Raw genomic sequence first — 19,952 nt, 5'->3', positions numbered from 1 at the left:
TCTGCGCTCCTCGGAGGCCGCTTTCAAAGGCAGCCCCATGCAGAGCGCAATGCAGTAGTCCAACCCTGAGGTCATACCAGAGTCCTGCTTCAGCCAACCAAAGCAAAATGACTTATCTAGGCCAGCATCCTGTTCTTGGCAGTGACCAAACAGCCCCCACACCACTTCCCTGAAAATCTTGAGCTGGATGTACAGGAGGAGGAAAAAAATGCTTTGCCAGGTGACTTCGACTGATGCAGCTTGCTGTTCAAAATAGACATCACACATCCCTAAAGCAGAGCCACAAGCAAGAGAGGCCAGCATGTTAAGGGAATACTGAAATGCACCCAAGTAGCAACAAGTTTTTCCAATTTTCTGAACAGCTTAACGAGGACTAAACATGCACAGCAGTCGTCTGGAAAAGGAAAATGAGGAGAGGGGTGGAACGGACTGCCAGGAGGCAAGTATGGCTGGCATCCTAGCCAGAAGCGCTCCTCACAGATTGCAACATTTCATTGCAGCGGCTCGGAGCTTATTACTATTTCTGTGCAGCCTTAATGGAGTCATGCAATTGCAGGCACTGACACTAGGTGGCAGACTATCCCCGTTGCAATAGATTCTTAGGAAAGGCCAGGCGTCTCTGCAACAAAATGTTACGGTTCACACAGGGCTCTGCTTCCGGGTCCCGGCCAGACATGCACTCTGCCAGGAGACACCCGCCTCTTCTCTGCCCAGGTTCCCGTTCCGCACCCCTCCACCAACAAACATGGTGCATTCGCATACTAGCATCCTGCAAAATCTTAAAAGGATCTCCCTTCATTTGGTGCGCCATTGTTCATGCAGCCCAAACTAGCAGTGAAGCAGATGTTTATTCCCAGGTAAAGGGGGACAACCTTGCAGCCTGCATCTCAACCTTGCCTCCTTTGATGAACTCAGCAGAGAGGAGGATGGGGACAGAAGTAGAATCGGTTGGCTCCGATGCAACCTACTGTTGGCCTCCTTGCCTTCGGCCCCATCAGCTACCGGTGACATGTGACCTGTAGGTACCCCATGAGTGTGTCACATGCCTGGATGCATCTCCCCAAAATAGGTAGAACAGAACTTTGGACTTACCATATTCAGGTCCTTTGCTATAGTGGACTGTATCCCTGAATGGGTGGTAATCAGTGGCACTGAGAAGGGGCACATTGAATTGCAGAGTTCGAAAGGACCCCCAAGGGTCATCTAGTCCAACCCTCTGCAACGCAGGAATCTTTTGCCCAACGTGGGCCTTGAACCCACAACCCTGAGATTCAAGACTCTCGGGTTCTACCGACTGTACACATCTATGACAGATCCTCTGCAACGGAACAGGTAACCACAGAGGTGAATATAAGGGGCTGCTGTTCCACCCCTCTCAGCAACTGGTATTCAAAGGCATTCTGTCCTGAATCAGAGTCCCCCACCCCAACTCCACTTTCATGGATATCGGCCACTAGATCCAACCTCCACAAATTAACCTTATCTCATTTTAAACCCAGCACACATGGTATTCCAGTGCCCCGAGTGATTTCTGCATTGTGTGGCTTTCTGAATCTACTGCCAATTTCACTGCGTGGATCCCAGGCTCTACGCTCATTGGAGGGGGGGGGGGAGAGAGAGAGAAAGGAAGCATCTCTTACTTTATAAGAACCCAAGAGACCTTTTGGATCAGGCCAGTGGCCTACGTAGCCCAGCCTCCTGTTCTCACGTGGCAAACCAGGTATCTGGGAAGCACAAAACCTGAGTACAACAGAGCTCGTTCTCCTCCCGTGGTTTCCACCAACAGGTATTCGCAAGCATACTGAAGCAGCCATCGCAGCTGGTGGTCACTGACAGCGTTATCCTCCACAAATCCTTTTTTTTTTGTAGCCATCACTGCCTCTTGTGGGAACCAAACCCCTATTTCAACTACACACTGTGTGTAGTCCTTTTGGCCTGCCCCGAATCTGTCAGCACCATGTTTCATAAATGTCCACGAATTCCGGCACTATGATAATTGGAGAAAAAAACATTTCCCGATCCATTTTCTATATGCCGCACGTCAACTTCATACAATTCTATCACGTTTCCCCTCCCCACCACCTCCAAAATCTGGAACAACAGACTATGTTACAGCCCCCTCAAAAGAAAAAGAAAGAAGAGAAGTAATTTGAAAGAGCAGAGACTATACGTGCCATTTGAAACGTTCGGCGGTGTCTGGGAAGGAAACCAAGCCTAGCATTTTAAAATTCTGCCTTAGGGTTTGACCTGAAAATTTGAACTACTCAGAATCTCCCAAGGAAATGAGTACTATCCTATCTAGGGGAGGAGCCAAAAGCAAGAGTGGGAGGAGCTTGTTTTCAGCTGCTCATAGCTCCGCCTTCCGTGTTCTTGAGGCTCTGTCACAGCGGAGGCCACCAGCCAAAGCCTCTCTCTCTCTCTCTCTCTCCCCCAGAAATGTTGAGGAGCCTTGCTTTATTCCTACCAGGTCCCACTGGGCTGTGCTCCTTCCCTAAAAAGCTCCACTCTTCTAAGGTTAATATGCCTGGCAGGTCGAAGTTGAACGAGGAAGCGATTCCCCCCCCCCCAAAAAAAACTGGAACAACGACAAAAGCCACACATTGAGGCCACTGGGTACTTGGCAGGGAGTTCTCAACTCTTCCTGCAGCCCCAGATCCGAGAGTAAGGCACAGCATGGTCCTCGTCTTCAGAGAAAATGTAGGTCAACCAGGTGCCCCTTTTTTTTACTATCCAGGGGCTCTTTATTTCCGCTTTCAACCTGTTTAGGCCCTAGGCTTGTGAAAACACATCGAAAAATGCAGCAACTCATGAGGTTGTCATCTCAGAGGGGAAATCGAGGCACCATAAACCCCATTGAAGTCTCTCATCCCAATGCCTGCTTCCTGGGCATGACTTATCTCTTCCAGTAATCTGAATGGGGCCATGGCAACCTCAGCTGGGTTGAATACACAGCAGCAGAATTCGACTGCCCCCCACACCCCTCAATCCATGCAGAGAGAAAATAACATTATTGCAAATCATGCATGTTTAAAAACAATAATAATTAAAAAGTGGGAAAGGGACAAAGGCGAACACAGCGAGTAATTTATAAAACGAGACCGTTTAGGAATTACAACAACAAAAATCCAGTTGTGTGCAATTTTTTTTTTCTCTCTCCTTTTATTAGACAGAGGGTTTCCTTAAAATGCCAGTAACAAGTCACAGTGATTATTGATGGTTGAACTGAAATGCAAATATACGGAAAGGAAAAAATACTGCAACATGTCGCGTATGTGTTTTTTTTAAATATGGTTTTACCCTGGTCCACCAAACCATCTGTCTTTGAAAGATGCTCATTTTAAAAAGGATAACTCTGTCTTCTCTCTCCAAAAGGAAGAGATTATTGTTTGTTTTGTTTTTTTTTCAAATTTTCTGTTAACGTGTCTAATATTTCTGCAGGGGAAAAAAAAAAAGAAATCAGCCTTCTCAACGGCCTTCATTTGATAACAATATTTATATATATATGTAGCTATAGGCAGGTAGATATATATATAAATATATAATATATATATTTCTATGATTCTCTTCTTCTTCTTCCTCTTCTTAATCTATGCAAAGTCTCTCCATAAAGAGACCAGCCATTTTTTTTTAAAAAAAAACAACAACAAAAAACTACAAAGCAACACATTTTAAAAAATAAAAATAAAACGGGGATGGGGGAGGGAAGGGGAAAAATGTCTTAAGAACATTATTATAGTCATACTTTGTTGATTACATGGAAAAAAGGGGGGATTAATAATCACTATGTAGGACTGTTCATTAAATGTTCTGATTGGGGAAAATTCAAGTGCAGTAGCAGGACCTGATTTTTCTCAATTACCAGGTTGCCCAATAGAAATCAGGAAAGGGAAAAGCGGGAGGAGAAAGAAGAAAAGAACAGCATGTGTGTTGTGTGTGTGTTTTAATCTTAATTTTTTTGTCTGTCCCCACCCCCCTCCTCCCCAGACCTGTTGCACCCTCCCCTCTTCCTCCTCCCTCTTCTTCCTCCCTCCTCACTTCACAACGGGGGGGGGGCCACGCAGTTTGGAATGTACGGAGTTTCGGCCGGGCGCCCGGCGGTCCCTAAGCCAGCTTCAAGGTGCTCACTGGGAACGAAGGCATGGTGACCATTGTGACGGGGTTCAAGACCGTCTGCCCCACCAACTGCGGGTGGTGCACCACCTGAGTCCCGACGGCCGGCTTGGCCATGACGGCCGGTTGCCCCAGGCCGGCCGTCCCGTTCACTTGCTGGTGAGAGATGGTGTGGGCGATGTGGCTGACCACGGGCTGGCTGACCGCCACGGGCTGTGGGTAGAGGGGGAGCTGCTGGCCCAGGTGTGCCACGTGGTTGAGGGCGGCCGGGTGCACCGTGATGTGGCCGATGGGCTGGGCGGCGGCAGTGAGCTGCACCGGGCTGGAGGCGGAGGAAGGGGCGATGTGAGCGATGTGCTTGGCCGGCGGCCCCTGCAGGACGTGGTTGACAGTCTGGATGACGGAGGCATGCGTGGTGGCCGTGTGGGCGATAACAGTCGATTGCACGCTGGAGGCCGCCACCAGGTGAGTCTGTGCGGGGACGATGGCCTGGGGAGGCACCAGTGCTTGGGGCTGAAGGGGGGGCTGCGCGTGCGGCGGCGGAGGGGGGGCGTGCTTCTGGGCCAGAGGCAGGACGGACGGGTGGTGCGAGGCGGCGATGGGGGGCACTGCCTTCAAGAGCTCGGGGTGCTGGCGGTGGGACAGCTTGGGCAAGGAGTTCGCCGGCCGGTCGTCTTCCATGTCTTCGTCCATGTTGTCTTCGCCCTCTGTGGGGAGGACAAAACGGGGGCACACGTTTGAAATTTTTATTTTTTTGGAAATAATTTTTGTGTAAAATTATAACAATGCAACCATACACATCCACATTTAAAGATTCCCCCAAATCTCTGGACTTCCCACCTTCCCTTTCATGGGCCCTATTATCAAACCTTTTCTACTGCATCTTTTTCAATAGTCCGTATTTTGTATAACTCCATTATCTCCATAGTACTTGCTACCATCTGGAGGTGCGTGCTTGGGGGATCATTGAATCTCAACTGTTTTCACACACTAATGCCACATCCTGTAGAATTCTATCAGTTCTTTTTTTATCTGCAAAATCGGAATGAATTTCAGGAACCATAATGTTTTTTTTCTCTGCAGCCTGAGCAGGAGCAGTGAAAAGTTTTACAGATAATTGTTGCAGCTTGTCTTCACTTAGAATCATAGAATCATAGAGTTGGAAGAGACCACAAGGGCCATCCAGTCCAACCCCCTGCCAAGCAGGAAACACCATCAAAGCATTCCTGACAGATGGCTGTCAAGCCTCCGCTTAAAGACCTCCAAAGAAGGAGACTCCACCACACTCCTTGGCAGCAAATTCCACTGTCCAACAGCTCTTACTGTCAGGAAGTTCTTCCTAATGTTTAGGTGGAATCTTCTTTCTTGTAGTTTGAATCCATTGCCCCATGTCCGCTTCTCTGGAGCAGCAGAAAACAACCTTTCTCCCTCCTCTATATGACATCCTTTTATATATTTGAGCATGGCTATCATATCACCCCTTAACCTTCTCTTCTCCAGGCTAAACATACCCAGCTCCCTAAGCCGTTCCTCATAAGGCACTTACCCCACCCTACTGCCCTGCTGAGAAGCTGAGAAGAATATTTTCACGTTATGAATGTAATTGTCACCATTAAGAAAAAATATGTCAGAATAGGTGTGTGTGTGTGTGTGTGTGTGGACTGTGTGTAGCTTATATATCTGAGTTTCTAACACTGGTGTGTATCCTCACTCTTTCTGCCAAAGGAGCTCAGATGTGGCACACAGTGAAAATGACTGAAGCTTTTTTTTTTTTTTAAAGAATTCCAATGTAGATGCAGGCGGGGAAGGTCTAGAATCATAGAATTGTAGAGGTGGGAAAGGACCCTGAGGGTCATCTAGTTCAACCCCCTGCAATGCAGGAACCTTTTGCCCAATGTGGGGCTTGAACCCACGACCCTGAGATTAAAGAGTCTCAAGAGTCTCATGCTCTACCGACTGAGCTATCTCAGCCTCAGCCTCTAGTAGTTAAAAGGCTTGTTAGGTGGTGAAAGTCTTCAGAAGACACCAGAAACAGACAACAGAGATGGTGCCTGTCTAATGATGGCATCTGCAGGAGACGTTCACCTGCCAAGCACAGTGATCTGTAAGGTATATTACAAGGGGTGAGATACTGTATTTTTCGCTCCATAAGACGCACCTTTTCCCTCCTAAAAAGTAAGGGGAAATATCTGTGCGTCTTATGGAGCGAATGGTAGTCCCTGAAGCTGAATTGCCCAGGGTTCAAAAGAGGATCATGCTTTTTATTTTACAAAGAGAAAAGGGGGTGTTGAAAGGACCCCGCTCAGTAGCTGATCAGCAAGAGATCGGGAGAGAGATAAGAGTCCCCAGCTCCCTTTCAGCCCCGCCCTCTTGCCCAGGCCTCCATTGTTGAATGTGCTGCAGAGGGAGGTTGTTTGTTTCCCCAGCGACATGTGACTGGCTGATTAGATTATCTGTCTGGAAACTGTAGAAAAGGCTCCCTTTCCTTTAGAAGCTGCAGAAATGTGAGTTGAACCCCATAAAAACGGGGCTTTTCCTCTTTGCTTTTCCCCCTTTGCAAAAAAAGCTGCAAAACTTTTAGCTGATCCTCAAAAAACCCAGGGCTTTTCCCTTTGCAAAAAAGCTGCAAAACTTTTAGCTGATCCTCAAAAAACCGGGCTTTTCCCTTTGCAAGAAAAGCTGCAAAACTTTTAGTTGATCCTCAAAAAAAGGGGCTTTTCCCTTTGCAAAAAAGCTGTAAAACTTTTAGCTGATCCTCAAAAAAACAGGGCTTTCAGAGGAGGAAAACCAGATTATTATTTTTTGTTTTCTCCTCTAGAAACGAGGTGTGCCCTATGGTCCGGTGCGCCCTATGGAGCGAAAAATACGGTAATTTTTCAGGTATTCTGGCACAAGTTTACACACTAAAACCAGCACCCTGACCTTAGCGCAGTATCTAATTGGCAACTACTGGCACCACTGCCTCTCTGGTACAATGGAACATGAATATACGAACTTCATAATGTCCGAATGTTACAGACAGTCACTTCCTGGCGTAGTCAACAGAGACCGCACCACCCCTGTCATGAGATGAGAAATGTGTGTTTGGGTTGCACCACTTCAGACTCCATATAAAAAAGCAAATCTAAAAAATGCATTCCATTCCCGCTCATAGAAAGCTAGTATACAAGGGAAAGTATTCTGTCACCCTGAGAAGCTAGTTTTCTACCTCCAGGGAAGTTGTTTGCGGGGAGGAGCGTTTAAATCATGCGAGCCTGAAACGGTATAGCTTCAGACACAGCAGCTGGGGAGGGGGCCAGAGGAGGGGAGTTTTCCTGGATCGTGCAAATCTGGAATTGCTTGTTGCGGCATGTGCAGAGTTGCTTGCATACCATGGTGGGCTGGCCCTGAATGGGAGTTTAGTACATGGTTCAGAATGCAGCCTACTGCGCAGAAGAACATAGGAAGCTGTCTTATACAGAGTCACACCAAAGACCCTCTAGCTTGGGAGCTGGCTATGCTGCCTGCCGGTGCCTCAGCAGGATTTCAACGGAAGATCCTGAGGATTGGAATCTGGGACCTTCTGCACACGAAAGATAGCTCAGTTGTCCAGGAGGACTCAAGCTGGCAGAGCACGAGACTCTTCATCTCAAGGCTGTGGGTTCGAGTCCCACGTTGGTCCCTTCCAGCTCTGTGATTCTACAAAGCAGGTGCTCTACCAATGAGCTACAGCCGTGAGTGCATCCCTGTGCGCCCCGCCACCCCCCAAAATCAACCTACCACACCACCAGGCCCCACTAGGCAGCATTTCTGACGCACCTGACGCAGTCGAGGTAGACGCTTGATCGTCCTCCGGCTGAACCGTCTGCCGGATAATCCGGTCAATCTCCAGGATATCCATCCACTGGCTGAGCTCGTGCTTCAGGTCCGCCAGCCGCTGCTGCGTGGCAATCTTCTCCCTCGCCAGCCGCTCCATCTCGTGCTCGTACTCCTTCTCCTTGCGCTTCAAAGTCTGCGAAAAAGGACCCGGATAAAATAAGGAGACCCAAATAAGGAAAGAAGGACCACAAAGGCAGAATGACAGATTTAAAACAAAAACAAAAAAACCCAGGGTTGGGGCAACTTCTCTGGAACTCACTATACCCCTCAGGGATTCACCAAAGCTTGCGCCTGAGCAAACTGGGAAAACAGCAAAGGTTTCGCACTCAGCGTTGCTTCTCTTTCTGTGGAAGTGGAAATCTTTGGGCTGCAAAACCCTAGACGCAGCGGAGGAGGAGTCTGGAACTCTTTTTAAAATCTCACAGAAAATTCTCTGCTGCAACAAAGCCTGCAACCCAATCTGAAGCATGCATAACTAAAATAAGCAGCGTATTCCTTCGCTGCTTATCCCCCTCCCACCCGCTTTGCCTGCTGTTTCTCCTGTGTTGAGTTTTACAAAGCGTCTCGGGGCAGAGACCTGCCCTGCTTGTGCGTTGCAAAAGTACTATAAACGCTGACGGTAGCAGATGAAAACGAAAGCCAATAGATCAATACTAGTAACTGAAACGCAAACAACAGGAGGGGAAGAAAGGGGGGAAGTTTTAAATCAGGGGTCAGTAATATATGAAGAGGCAACATAAAGAACTGGACTCATTGGCAGGATTTGAGTAAACAATCACAATTGCTAATAATAATAATAATAATAATAATAATAATAATAATAATAATAGATTATATGTATTGGGAAAATTTTGGGGAAACAATACGCAGGGTGAACAATATGGAAATTAAACAAAATGGGAGTATGAGGGAAGTCCAGGGGAGGGGGTAGGAAAATACAGAAAACTGTTACAAGAAATATTGTTAGAGGATGTATATACACATGGGTGATGGGACATGCGGCAAGGAGGCCTCGCCAAATCACAGCTTCCTGGATCGCACAAATGTAGAGGAACGGGTGCGAGAGGCAGCGTGGTTACTGTGAGGGGCAGTGTGGTATCGTGGTTAAGAGTGCTGGGCTAGGACCTGTGAGGACTGGGTTCAAATCCCTGCTCAGCCATGATGCTCACTGGGTGAGCTTGGGCCAGTTGCTGCCTCTCAGCCTTCTCTACCTCGCAGGGTTGTTGTGAGAACCAAGTGAGAAGGGATGCAGGAAAGCCATGTATATCACCTTGAAAAGCAATGGAACTAAATAAAGACACTATTCATACACAGAATAGACCCGCTGAAATCAACAGACCCACTGAGCACAAGACAAACTTTGGATACAAGCCAGTGTGTTTTAGCACAAAGGCACAACAAAGGATGCCTAATCGGTCTCAATGACACACAATTAGCTGATAATTGGGGTGCGAGAAAGATAAATACAGTACCACTTCCTAGCTCTCAGGGATGCTTTTGGGAGGCTGTTCCCAGATTCTCCCTCCCCCTTCCAACGCCATTCCATCTTGGGGCATCCCTCTGAATTTTCACACACTGGGAATGCAGCGTTTTCCCCAGCTCAAACCTGCACCCTATAAAACACAGAGAGATCAAGGAGGCAAATCCTAAAAGCACAGAAGGGAAAGCCTCTCTTTGGAAGGACTGCGTGGGGTTCTCTCTGGCAGCCAGGGCACTGGAAGGTGGCGGAGGGGAGGGGGTTGGCGGCGCTGCTGGGCAAAGCAGCCAGAAAAGGATGAGATCAGACCTCTAGTTGCACGTGACCAGATTCTGCTTCTCCGCCACTGCGGTCTAAGCGGCAACTCCAGGAGCCGGGCTAATGAAGTGGGAGGCGCGTTTATACTGTGGAGAGGTTTGCGGGAAGGGGAACCAGACATCGAGCCCCCTCTCTTGCACCCTTCGCGCTCCCCATCTGGGGGAAGCAAACTCATGTTCTTGGAAAACAACAATAATAAAACCTCATCCCCCCCCAAAAAAAAACAGTGTTGAAGGTGTCCGTGGGAAGCTTCCTGGTGCAGAGTCAGGCCACTGGTGTCCCCTCCTCCCATTGTTAATGCTGCACTGCCAGGGTTTCTCAGAGCTGGGTAGGAACCCAGAAGTCATCGAGCTCAACCCATGCAGGGTGCGGTCCAGACTCTGCTATGGCACCTCCAGTGAAGGGGCGCTCAACGCCTTCTGCCCCCTACCTGGACAAGCACCCCCAAAATGAAAAGACAGGACGTGTTTATGCGCGAGTTCCCCCTCCCCACTTTCCTGAGCATCTGAACGAAGGCAATTTGAAAACAGAAACTGTCCATACGGTTGGGAAACAAGGGGGGCGGGGAGAGAGAATAAAAGGAGGTTGGTATTTGTGAATCGAATTGGCGCTGGGTAGATTCAATACTGGCCCAGCCCTCACTCAAACTAACCAACCTGCAAATTCGATTGTGCCTTTTTCAGACTCTGCTCGCTTGACCGAATGCTCCCGTACACACAAAAATTATACAAATATCCTTGCATAAAGAAAGCCAGCATGTCAGGGAAATGGATGCACACACATTCTCTGGATGCTTGCCTTCTATGTGCAGGGATTTTATTTTTGTTCTTTGGCATACGGGGAAGAAGTGTTCCAGCATGCTCCCCGTAGGCTGAGGTGATACAAGCCAAGACACATGTGGCTTGCAGCCACAGTAAGAACTACTAGGCCCTTGAAGGGAGGGAGTAATGGATTGGGCAGGGGTGACAGCACTTACAACTTGGCTCGTTTACCAAGAGTGCCCAATGCTACACGCTTTGCTGCACCAGATCAGGGCACATGCATGGACTGGCTTTGCACCAGCAAGCTGAAGGGGAGGGTCGCAGTGTTGCAAAGATGCTTTTCAAAAACAAAAAACTACACAAAATCTAAGTCTACAGGCATTCATTGTGCAGAAAACCCTCGCGAGGGAACAGCAGCGGTACACAATTAGCAAGAGCGAGAAAAGACAACGGAGAAAGATGCTTTCAAAACACACACCTAAAAAACAATAACACTTTCTTGCCAGTGTCTGCAAAGCACTGGGAAAATGGACTTTTAGCTTTAATTGCCCGTCATCCTGAACGACCCCCAAATTCAAGCAATGTCCCCTTTACACTCTGCCGAAGAAGGACAGCCACACGATCCTGGTTTTTGCTGAGTCATGCATTCCCAGGAGACTCCCGGACAGACACCCGCAGAAAGAGTCAGCAACCCCAGCCTTCCCTCCAGCTAAACTCTGTCACCAGCCTCAGCCTCGCCCCTCTCCCTCCTGGAAAAAACAACTTGACCACGTGCTATTTCCCCACAGCTGCCCTCCTCACACAGCAGACTCCAGCGGGAACATTGATTCTGCAGCCAAATCAGAGAGAGGGTTGCCCGCACAAGAGGGTTGTGCTTATTACACACAAGCTTAGCAATGCCCAGCTAGCAGAACATCGAGCACTCTGCCCAGGAAACTGCTCTCGACAGCTGATCCTCAGTGGGTCAGTGGCGGGGAACTGGATACAGCATTGGCTGGAGCTGCCTGTGCCCAAACGGTTTGGAATCAAAGCGGGGAAAGTGCTTTGCAGGCCCCCGACATGCAGCCAGTTGTTGGGGCTTGCAAAGCGTTGCATGACATCAATGTGACCAATGGGTGGGAAGTTGAAGCGCTGAGTTGGGGTGGAGGGGTCTGCTTTACCAGCACACTCCCCAATCGAGGAATGTGCTGGCAAAGCAGCACCAGGCAGGATTGGATTCTCCACCCACCGGCTGATGAGCAGAGACTTCAATCCTGCTCTCTCTGCAGGGGTCTGCTTTGCCAGTGCATTCCTTGCAGGGGGTGTGCTGGCAATACTGGATAGCTCAACTGGTTAGAGCGTGGTACTGATAACACCAAGGTGGCAGGATTGATCCCCATATGGGATGGCCGCATAGTCCTGCATTGCAGAGGGGTGGACTAGATGACCCTCAAGGTCCCTTCCAGATCTACAATTCTATGATTCTGTGATACAGACCCCAGCAGGAGATAACCCTGTCCCTCCTCCTATATGGGTTCTGGGGAAATGAACTCATGGGCCAAATTGGGCCGTCTAAGATTGGCCTGCGGAATGAATGTTCTCCCTGGCATGAGCAGAGCAGTGAAATATTTCGCAGGCTAGCAACGGTGCATGTGGTTCTTCCCAACCTTGTTTTATCCTCAGAACAACCCTGAGAGGCAGGCGAGGCTGAGAGACGCTGGCTGGCCCAAAGTCACCTGGGGAGCTTCATGGCCCCAGTGGGGATCTGAACCCTGGTATCCCAGGTCCTAGCCCAACACTCTGACCACTGCAACACAGCGGCTCTCCAAAAGCACAAGCAGGGATTGAAACTCAGAAACTCTGGATCCCCACCTACAGCCGCTTCTGAGACACAATGTGCATTTGCTGCTCCACCCAATATTGCCACGAGTGCGGCCCTCAGTCCCCACCCCTGGCATCACTATTTCTCCCCAGGATGCAAGGGAGATAGATAGATAGATAGATAGACAGATAGACAGACAGACAGACAGACAGACAGACAGACAGACAGACAAATATAATATTAAAATGCTTGGAGGTGGCAGAGATTGAACCCAGGACCCCGTGGCAGCTCAGCTGGTGCAACACACAGACATTCCCAGGATCTGAGCGAACCAGCCTCCCTGCCAAGGTTCCCCTTCCGGCTTGGCTGATCCGGCAAGCCCCCTAAAGGAAACGACGGACACGGCAAACACGTACATGCCGTAGCAGGACAGGGTGGCTGAGCCGGGTCCGCAACTGGTGGAATCCTCAAAGCAGCCAGACTAAGGAAGCTTCCCCCCCCCATGGCTCCCCCCTCTCCTGCTCTCTCCAAGGAAAGACAAAGGTTCGAGTCAGATGCGGCCTCCTCCTCCTCCTCCTTCCCCCGGGGAAACCATGTTGGGGACTATCTGCGGAGAGCCTCCTCCTCCTCCTCCCGGCTGCAGAAGGCAGCTTAATCTTTATCCTGGTACCAGCGGCTTGCAAAAGTCTTTATCGGAGCCTAAACCCTCCTAACCCCCAGCCTCTCATTTCTATTAGTCTGACAAATAGGGAAAGTGGGTCAAAAGGCAGGAAAAGAGGGTGGGTTGGCTGGGGGGGGGGACCCAGATTGTGGTCAGCACAGTGCGGCGGTAAATGCCACTTTTAATGGGTATTACAGGCCCAGCATTTTGACCCAAGGGGGTTTAATAGTCTTGTGGACAAAGGGGATCGCATTCTTCAATATCAACTTTTTGGTTTCTGAGATTCGTTCCAATTGCGCAGATGAAATAGAACGGAAAGAATTCGACAGGATGTAGCGTTAAGTGTGTGAAAACAGTCGAGATCCAAGGATGGTGGAGATGTCAGGAGTCATCCTGACGCCTGGGCATCTTCACTTGGTTACAAGTGGCCATAGCCAGGTGCAAAATGCACCTGGCGAATTTCAAACGCTGAGCCAGGCACACTCCTGGACAACCCCTGAAGGAATATTTAAGACAACAAGAGCTATGCTGGCTCATAAGGGGAACGGGAGAGAATCCACAGTACGGCAACAACACCTTTATAAAGTCCGCTACCAAAGTGTGGCAAAACAGTGAGCAAGCTTTAGAGTCCCCCAGAACTCTTCATCAGGGGTTCAGACACACACGAAACACATCAGGTGTTTGCTAAATGCAGCACTTCCCTGGAGGGGAAGAATCACATCATGCATTTGTCATGAGAACAGTGGCAATTTTTAGTTTCTTAAAAAACAAAACAGCAAACACGCGGGGGGGGGGGGGAATACACCACGAGGCAAGCTATCACATGGGACTGGGTTGCTATAGCAACAACGCACCTATAGGCTCCGGTTCTGGGAGACTTGGCCGTTGCTTGGGTAGCCACATCTCTCAACTGCATTTTGAACCTGGGCTGTTTCCATTTCGTTTTTCTCTTTGCTGCCACGGCCGCAGAGAGCTGGTCCCGGCCCGAATGACCGGCACACTGATTCTGTGTCGCTTGCAGGTGGACACAGGTGGGTGGGAAAAGCCTCCTTTCACCAAATAAATGAGGGAGATGTGTGTGTGTGTGTTTGTGCGCACACACAAACACACAGACAGACAGACACACACACACACACACACACACACACACACACACACACACACAGCATCAACAAGGATCCTGATGGAATTCTGTGCTGGAATTCCAAAGCTGAGCCTGTTAAATCGTGCCCAAAACCATTTTTTGCTTGCTCTTCCAGCAGGTGGGCAGTGAGGTTTAAAAAAAGATGAAATGCTTCCTTTTCATTTCCACAACCAAATTCTGCTACTGGCCTCAACTCTGCCAAGCAAGTCCAGCTAGAGCACGATTGGGAGCATGTTTTGCACACTTTATTCATTTTGGGGGGGGGGGGGGTTGCTGCTGAACCCCTGGGTATCATACTGAGCTCCCCCCACCCACCCAAAAATGCTCTGCGTTATTTCACCTGCCTGCCAGGATGGGCAATATCTGCAGCCCCTCCAGATGTTGGGGCAGCCAATTCCCCTCAGCCCCTCGACTAGCGTGGCATGGATGCTGGGGGCTGGAATTTGGCAATGGCCCCGATGTTTGGCCCTAGACCAACACTGGGAAGGAGGAGGATGATGAAATGAACCAACCAGTGGCTTGGGGAGGGGGTCTACTGCTCCTCTCCAAGGGAAGCAAAGCAGCTGGGCCACCAGACTTCCAAAGCCCATGGCTTCCGCCAAAGAATCCTGGGAACCGTAGTTTGCCCTTTGCACAGGTCCAGTTTCCAGAAGCCAAACAAACTACAGCCCCCAGGATTCCATGGGAGGAGCCATGTGCTTTAAATCAGGCATAGGCAAACTCAGCCCTCCAGAAGTTTTGGGACTACAACTCCCATCATCCCTGACCTGTTAGCTAGGGATGATGGGAGTTGTAGTCCCAAGACTTCTGGAGGGCCGAGTTTGCCTATGCCTGATTTAAATGAATGGTGTGTCTCAGCATCACAACACACACGTAACTAGCTGCAAAGTAACATGACATAATATGTAATAAAACTATAATTTTAATCGTCCTATCAAAATGCAAAGTTCCTGATGGCAACATACCATATCTTCTATATGTACTGGTGGTATCGTAAAATCCAAGGATTATCAAGTTCAAAGATTGAAATGCACAGTTCCTGTGGGCAATGCCATTTCTTGCTAATATCTTCCTTCTTAAAAGTGTAACAAGTGAAACTACCTTCTGCACCATCCTATGTCTGAGAGTGTGACAAACGGAACTGATTAGTAACAAAAGGCAACTAATGGTAGAATAGTTCTCAGGATACACCCTTGTTTCGCCCATCGGGCTTCTTCAGCGACAAGGTTTCCAGGAAATTCCTCAGTGGGTTTTTTTTTCCAGCCGAAAGTAGTCCTCAGAAATGCAGAAGTTGCCAGTCAAAGACGCTCAATGTCAGTAACCATTAAAACTATGCTTGTATAGAAGTAACCCCTACAACGGGGCGGGTGCAGGCAATTAGAATTGGACATTCTTAAAGAGACACAATCGCAATGATACTCAACCGATGGAAATCCAATACATTAAGTATTCCACATATTCATTTACATGTTGCCATAATTTTATCCAACTTATTCAGTGAGGCTTAATTATCAATGGATTCCATCTGGCGAATGGTCACAGCGGTCTCCACTTCTTAGTATAGATCATCAAAGTATAAAGAGACCTTAAGAGCTTGTAACATTAGCCCCAGCCAGTGTGGCCAAGTACGAGAACCTCTGGTGGCCTCTGCAGGACTCCCTCAACAGCTGGCCCTACAAGAAGGTATGCCCAGTGGGGTAATGCTGATCAGCCCACAGTTCGGCAGGAAGAGGAGAGGATGGGGCGACTTGCAGGTAAGGCAGCCGCGGAGGTGGAAGGCTGAGATTTAGACACTGCTGCTGGATCCGAGTGCAAGTCTGTGTTCTGCTTCCGTTGTCCTGACTGCAGGGCTGCTTCAAGAAAGCAGACTGGGCTGAGAAAACGTATCCTTGTCCATTCGTTCCCAGCGGCAGGTCTTCATCCTCTGATTATGGAAGCTCCGTTTAGGCGTCATGGCAAGCAAGCTACTAATTAAGTCCAGGTGTTAGCGTGGTGCCGTGGGTTAGGGTGCTGCACTTCGACCTGGGTTCGAATCCCCACTCGGCCAATGAAGCTCATATTGTGTGACCTTGGGGCCACTCACTGGCTTCTCAGCCTAACCTACCTCACAGGGTTGTTGTGGGAGGTTTAATGGAGGGGGGGGGAGTGCTTAAGCCACCTCGAGCCCCTAGGAGAAAATGTTAACGGTTGTCGGTGGTGGTGGCAGCAACCGTCTGTCTCAAGAGACAATGGAGTCGGCCTCTTCTCTGGGGTGCCCAGACGACAAGACTCACTGACGTAGTCCAAAGGAAAGCAGAGCAAAACATTTGGCACCAGCAATAATAATATTACATGTTGGAATTGCCTTGATCCGATTTAAACGCTTTCTCTTTTGTGCATTTGCCGCCTTGGGCTCCTTTGGGAGGAAAAGCAGGAGCGAAATGAGATAAATAATGAACCCCCCTCCCCGAACAATGATCAATTCAGGGACACCATTTATGCCTCAGTTACCATCTGTCAGGAGGCGGAGGAGGAGGAGGCGGTAGCAGCAGCAGCAGCGAGAGAGGGGTTGGGATTCCTCTCTGGCATATGGTGGCGCCTAGGCCAGCCTCTGTGGGTGGGGAAGTCTCTGGATCTGTGAGTCATGGTTTCCCCCCACCCACCCACCCAAATGTATCCTGGGAGCCAGCATTAGAAACTGAGATATGAAAGCTAAGAGCTCAATGGCACCTGAGACATAGGTTATGGGCGCAGCAAGTCTAGGAGCGCTTTTTAAAAAAACAACAACACAAGAATACAGAAGCTGAAAATGAATGAACTGCAGCTAAAATATTATGTTCATTTTTCACATGGTCTAGTCCTTCCTCTGCCCACCCCCTAATATTCTTAAGAGGGTCTGTTCTCCAGTCTACAGAGAGTAGCTGGAATTGGGGAGGCAGAAAAACAGTCCTCCTTTCCTTCCACTCTGCAGTTTTAATCTGAAATCTTAGGCGCAGTAGTGCGCCCAGAGCTCGGAAACGACTCGCGCTAATGAAATTCCGTGTCGCAAAATGCGCCTAGAACAATGGGATTTTCAAACTCTGCTGGGAGCTATAGATTCTTAAGGGTGCTCAGATTTCTTAGGAGACCCCCAATTCCCTACAAGAGCTACAATTCCCAGAGCGGTTTAGCAATCCATCGCTCTGGCTGGGAAATAGGGGACTCCTAACAACTCTCAGCGTCCTCAACAAACTACAGTTCCCAGAATCCTTCAGGAGAAGCCATGGCTGTTTAAAGCTGTATTATAGTGCTTTAAATGCATGGTGAGCAGACAGCGTACATGGTTGTACCACTCATTTAATCCTTACGACAACCCTGTGAGGCAGGTTCGGCTGAAAGGCAGTGACTAGGCTGAAGGTCACCGGGTGAGCTTCATGGCTGAGTGGGGATTCGAACCCTGCTCTCCCAGATCCTAGGCTGGCACCCTAATTGCTACACCACACCGGCTTTCTAGTTATTTATTACATTATCACCCCACCTTTCCTCCAAAGGAGCTCAAGGTGACATGACTCAGCCTTCGCCAACCTGGTGCCCACCAGCGGGGTTGTTTTTTGTTTTTATTTTGGAATGCAACTCCCATCAGTATCATACAGCTGGAGCTGATGGGACTTGTAGTCCAAAAACAGGTGCAGGGGACCAGGTTGGCGAAGGCAGACCTGGATGGTTCTTCCCCTCCCCCCAACTTTAATCTGAATTACTGCAATGCACTCTATGTGGGGCTTCCCTCACACTTGACCAGAATGCTGCAACACGGTTGCTGACAGGAACGAGGCCTCATCAGCGTATAACACCTGTGCTCAGAAATCTGTGCAGGGTACCGATTTACTACTGGGCCAAGTTCAAGGCATTGCTAGATATAAAGCCCCTGACAACTTGGGACCAATTGACCTATGAGATCGCCCTACCCTTCATGTCAATCGGCAAAACTGGCACTACGGCAGTTGCCACATTAACACCTGTAAGAATTCGGTTGTTGAATCTGGCACTGCCAAAACTTTGGAACTCCCTGCCTGTTGAGATCAAGCAGGCACCTTCAGTGTACTCTGCTAAAAACATTCCTGTTTCAGACAAAACTACTCAGGTGCTTAGAAAACGGAGGTAATTTCAATCCTTTTTTAAAAAAAATTACTTCTGTGTGTCTTAAGGTATGGTTGTGAACCGTTCTTGATCTTACTGCTTAACAACCAAACACTGTATAAACTTTATGAAACAGCACTCCTGCGAGGTAGGTGAAGCTCGGAGACAGTGACTATCACCCCCCAAGGTCACCTAGCGAGTTTTATGGGCCGAGTAAGGATTTGAACCCTGGGCCTTGCTGCACAAGGAGTGTGTTTAAAAGTACCAGACGCCTGGAAAGACTCGCTTTGTTTAAACGCCCTTGCAAGCAACGCATCTGGGGCAAGGCCCGCCCTGTCACTACTCCACCGCGTGCCCACATTTAGGACACAGCAGCCTGCATTTGTCGCTGTACAAATATTTCCCAGATTTTACAGCCGACTGTAATTAAGTCGCTCGTTCTTGCATCCGAGTAAAGAAAACAAAGCTCCGGGGGCAATTTCTCTCTGCGCCTCGCCTCTGGAAGAGTGCTGCGCTGTGCAATTTGCAAATGGGAGGTTAAAAAAAATAGGCCTTATTTAAGAGGAGAAAAGGAGCAGCAATTTGCTCATAAGCGTTCGAGTAGAAGCATGCGGCGCGAGTCACTGAATCGTTCCATGGGCTGCAGAGACCAAGGTGGCCCCAATAAAAGGGAAGAGCCGTGTCATCTCAGGCTACAGGCGGTAACCGAGGAGATTCCATTTGCTTGAAAATAAAGACCTCTCTGCAGATAGAAAATCAGCACCTCAGGGAGAAACACATCACACAGCCATATTGGGACCAGTTTACCTGCCTTACTTCACATTATGCCTGCTCGACCAGAACTGGCACCATTACAGGTGCCACAGAATACCTGTTCTACATTCGTAATAACTCAATCTTTTAGTGTTCCAGCACCTATATAATTTGGAACTCCCTGCCTATTGAAGTGGGCACTTTCACTGTACTCTTTGGTGCCTGATAAAAACATTTTTTGATTAGACAAGCCCACCCAGACACGTAGAATGCTGATGTATGTTTTAATCTGTGTTTAGTTTATTGCTGATTTTAACTTTTTTGAATGTTGTAAATACTGTAGTTGTTTTTAACGGGGGTTTTTTGCTGATGCTTTTCTTGTTTTATTCTCTCTGTAAACTGCAATGAGACATCTGGTCAAGATTTCTCTCTCTCTCTCTCTCTCCCTGACACCCACCCACACCCGTGTTCGAAATCCACCAGGGGCATTTTACAGCCAAGTGAAGATGCTGGGTGCCATCTTGGCACCTGATGTCTCTGGAGGTGCATGTCCGGGGAACCTTGGGATCTTGAATAATACCACATCCTGTAGAACTCTATCCATTATAATCTGCACAATCAGAATGAATTTCAGGAACCAAAAGGTCATAATACAAATATGAATTTTGAGCCGCCTGGCCCCAAAATGGCAACTAGGCATTCTATTTTGGTGACTGTAACCCTGATTTAAGGAGCCATTTGGCACCTAGCTTATATATCTGAGATTCTAACACTGGCACACACAACCTGCATCATTTGCTGAGGTTTCACCATCCCACAATCCTCATAAGGTCTAGCAACATGACTAGTCTTCTGATTAAGAAGCAAAATATCACAGCCACGGAGCACACAAACTCAGCTGTAAGCCAACGAAATAAATAAAGGCTGCTATTGGAATCGAGCAAAGAATTATACTACGAGGGCTACTGCTGGGG

General features: G+C 48.7%; 1 protein-coding gene across 2 annotated transcripts in view; it reads right to left on the bottom strand.

Annotated features, from left to right (window-relative positions):
- Nucleotides 1-4,012: 4,012 nt before the first annotated feature.
- Nucleotides 4,013-19,952, bottom strand: part of MNT (MAX network transcriptional repressor) — a 52,516-nt gene continuing 36,576 nt past the window's right edge. For both annotated transcript variants that reach the window (XM_033171961.1, XM_033171960.1), the window contains 2 exons: nucleotides 7,909-8,101; nucleotides 4,013-4,817 (listed from right to left, as the gene is read on the bottom strand). In XM_033171961.1, the coding sequence (XP_033027852.1) occupies nucleotides 4,102-4,817; nucleotides 7,909-8,101 (909 nt within the window). In that variant the 3' untranslated portion in view covers nucleotides 4,013-4,101. The remainder of the gene's footprint in view (nucleotides 4,818-7,908; nucleotides 8,102-19,952) is intronic.

Source organism: Lacerta agilis, chromosome 15, assembly GCF_009819535.1.
Source record: "Lacerta agilis isolate rLacAgi1 chromosome 15, rLacAgi1.pri, whole genome shotgun sequence".
Taxonomy (NCBI): domain Eukaryota; kingdom Metazoa; phylum Chordata; class Lepidosauria; order Squamata; family Lacertidae; genus Lacerta; species Lacerta agilis.
This window is presented reverse-complemented; position numbering and strand designations above follow the sequence as displayed.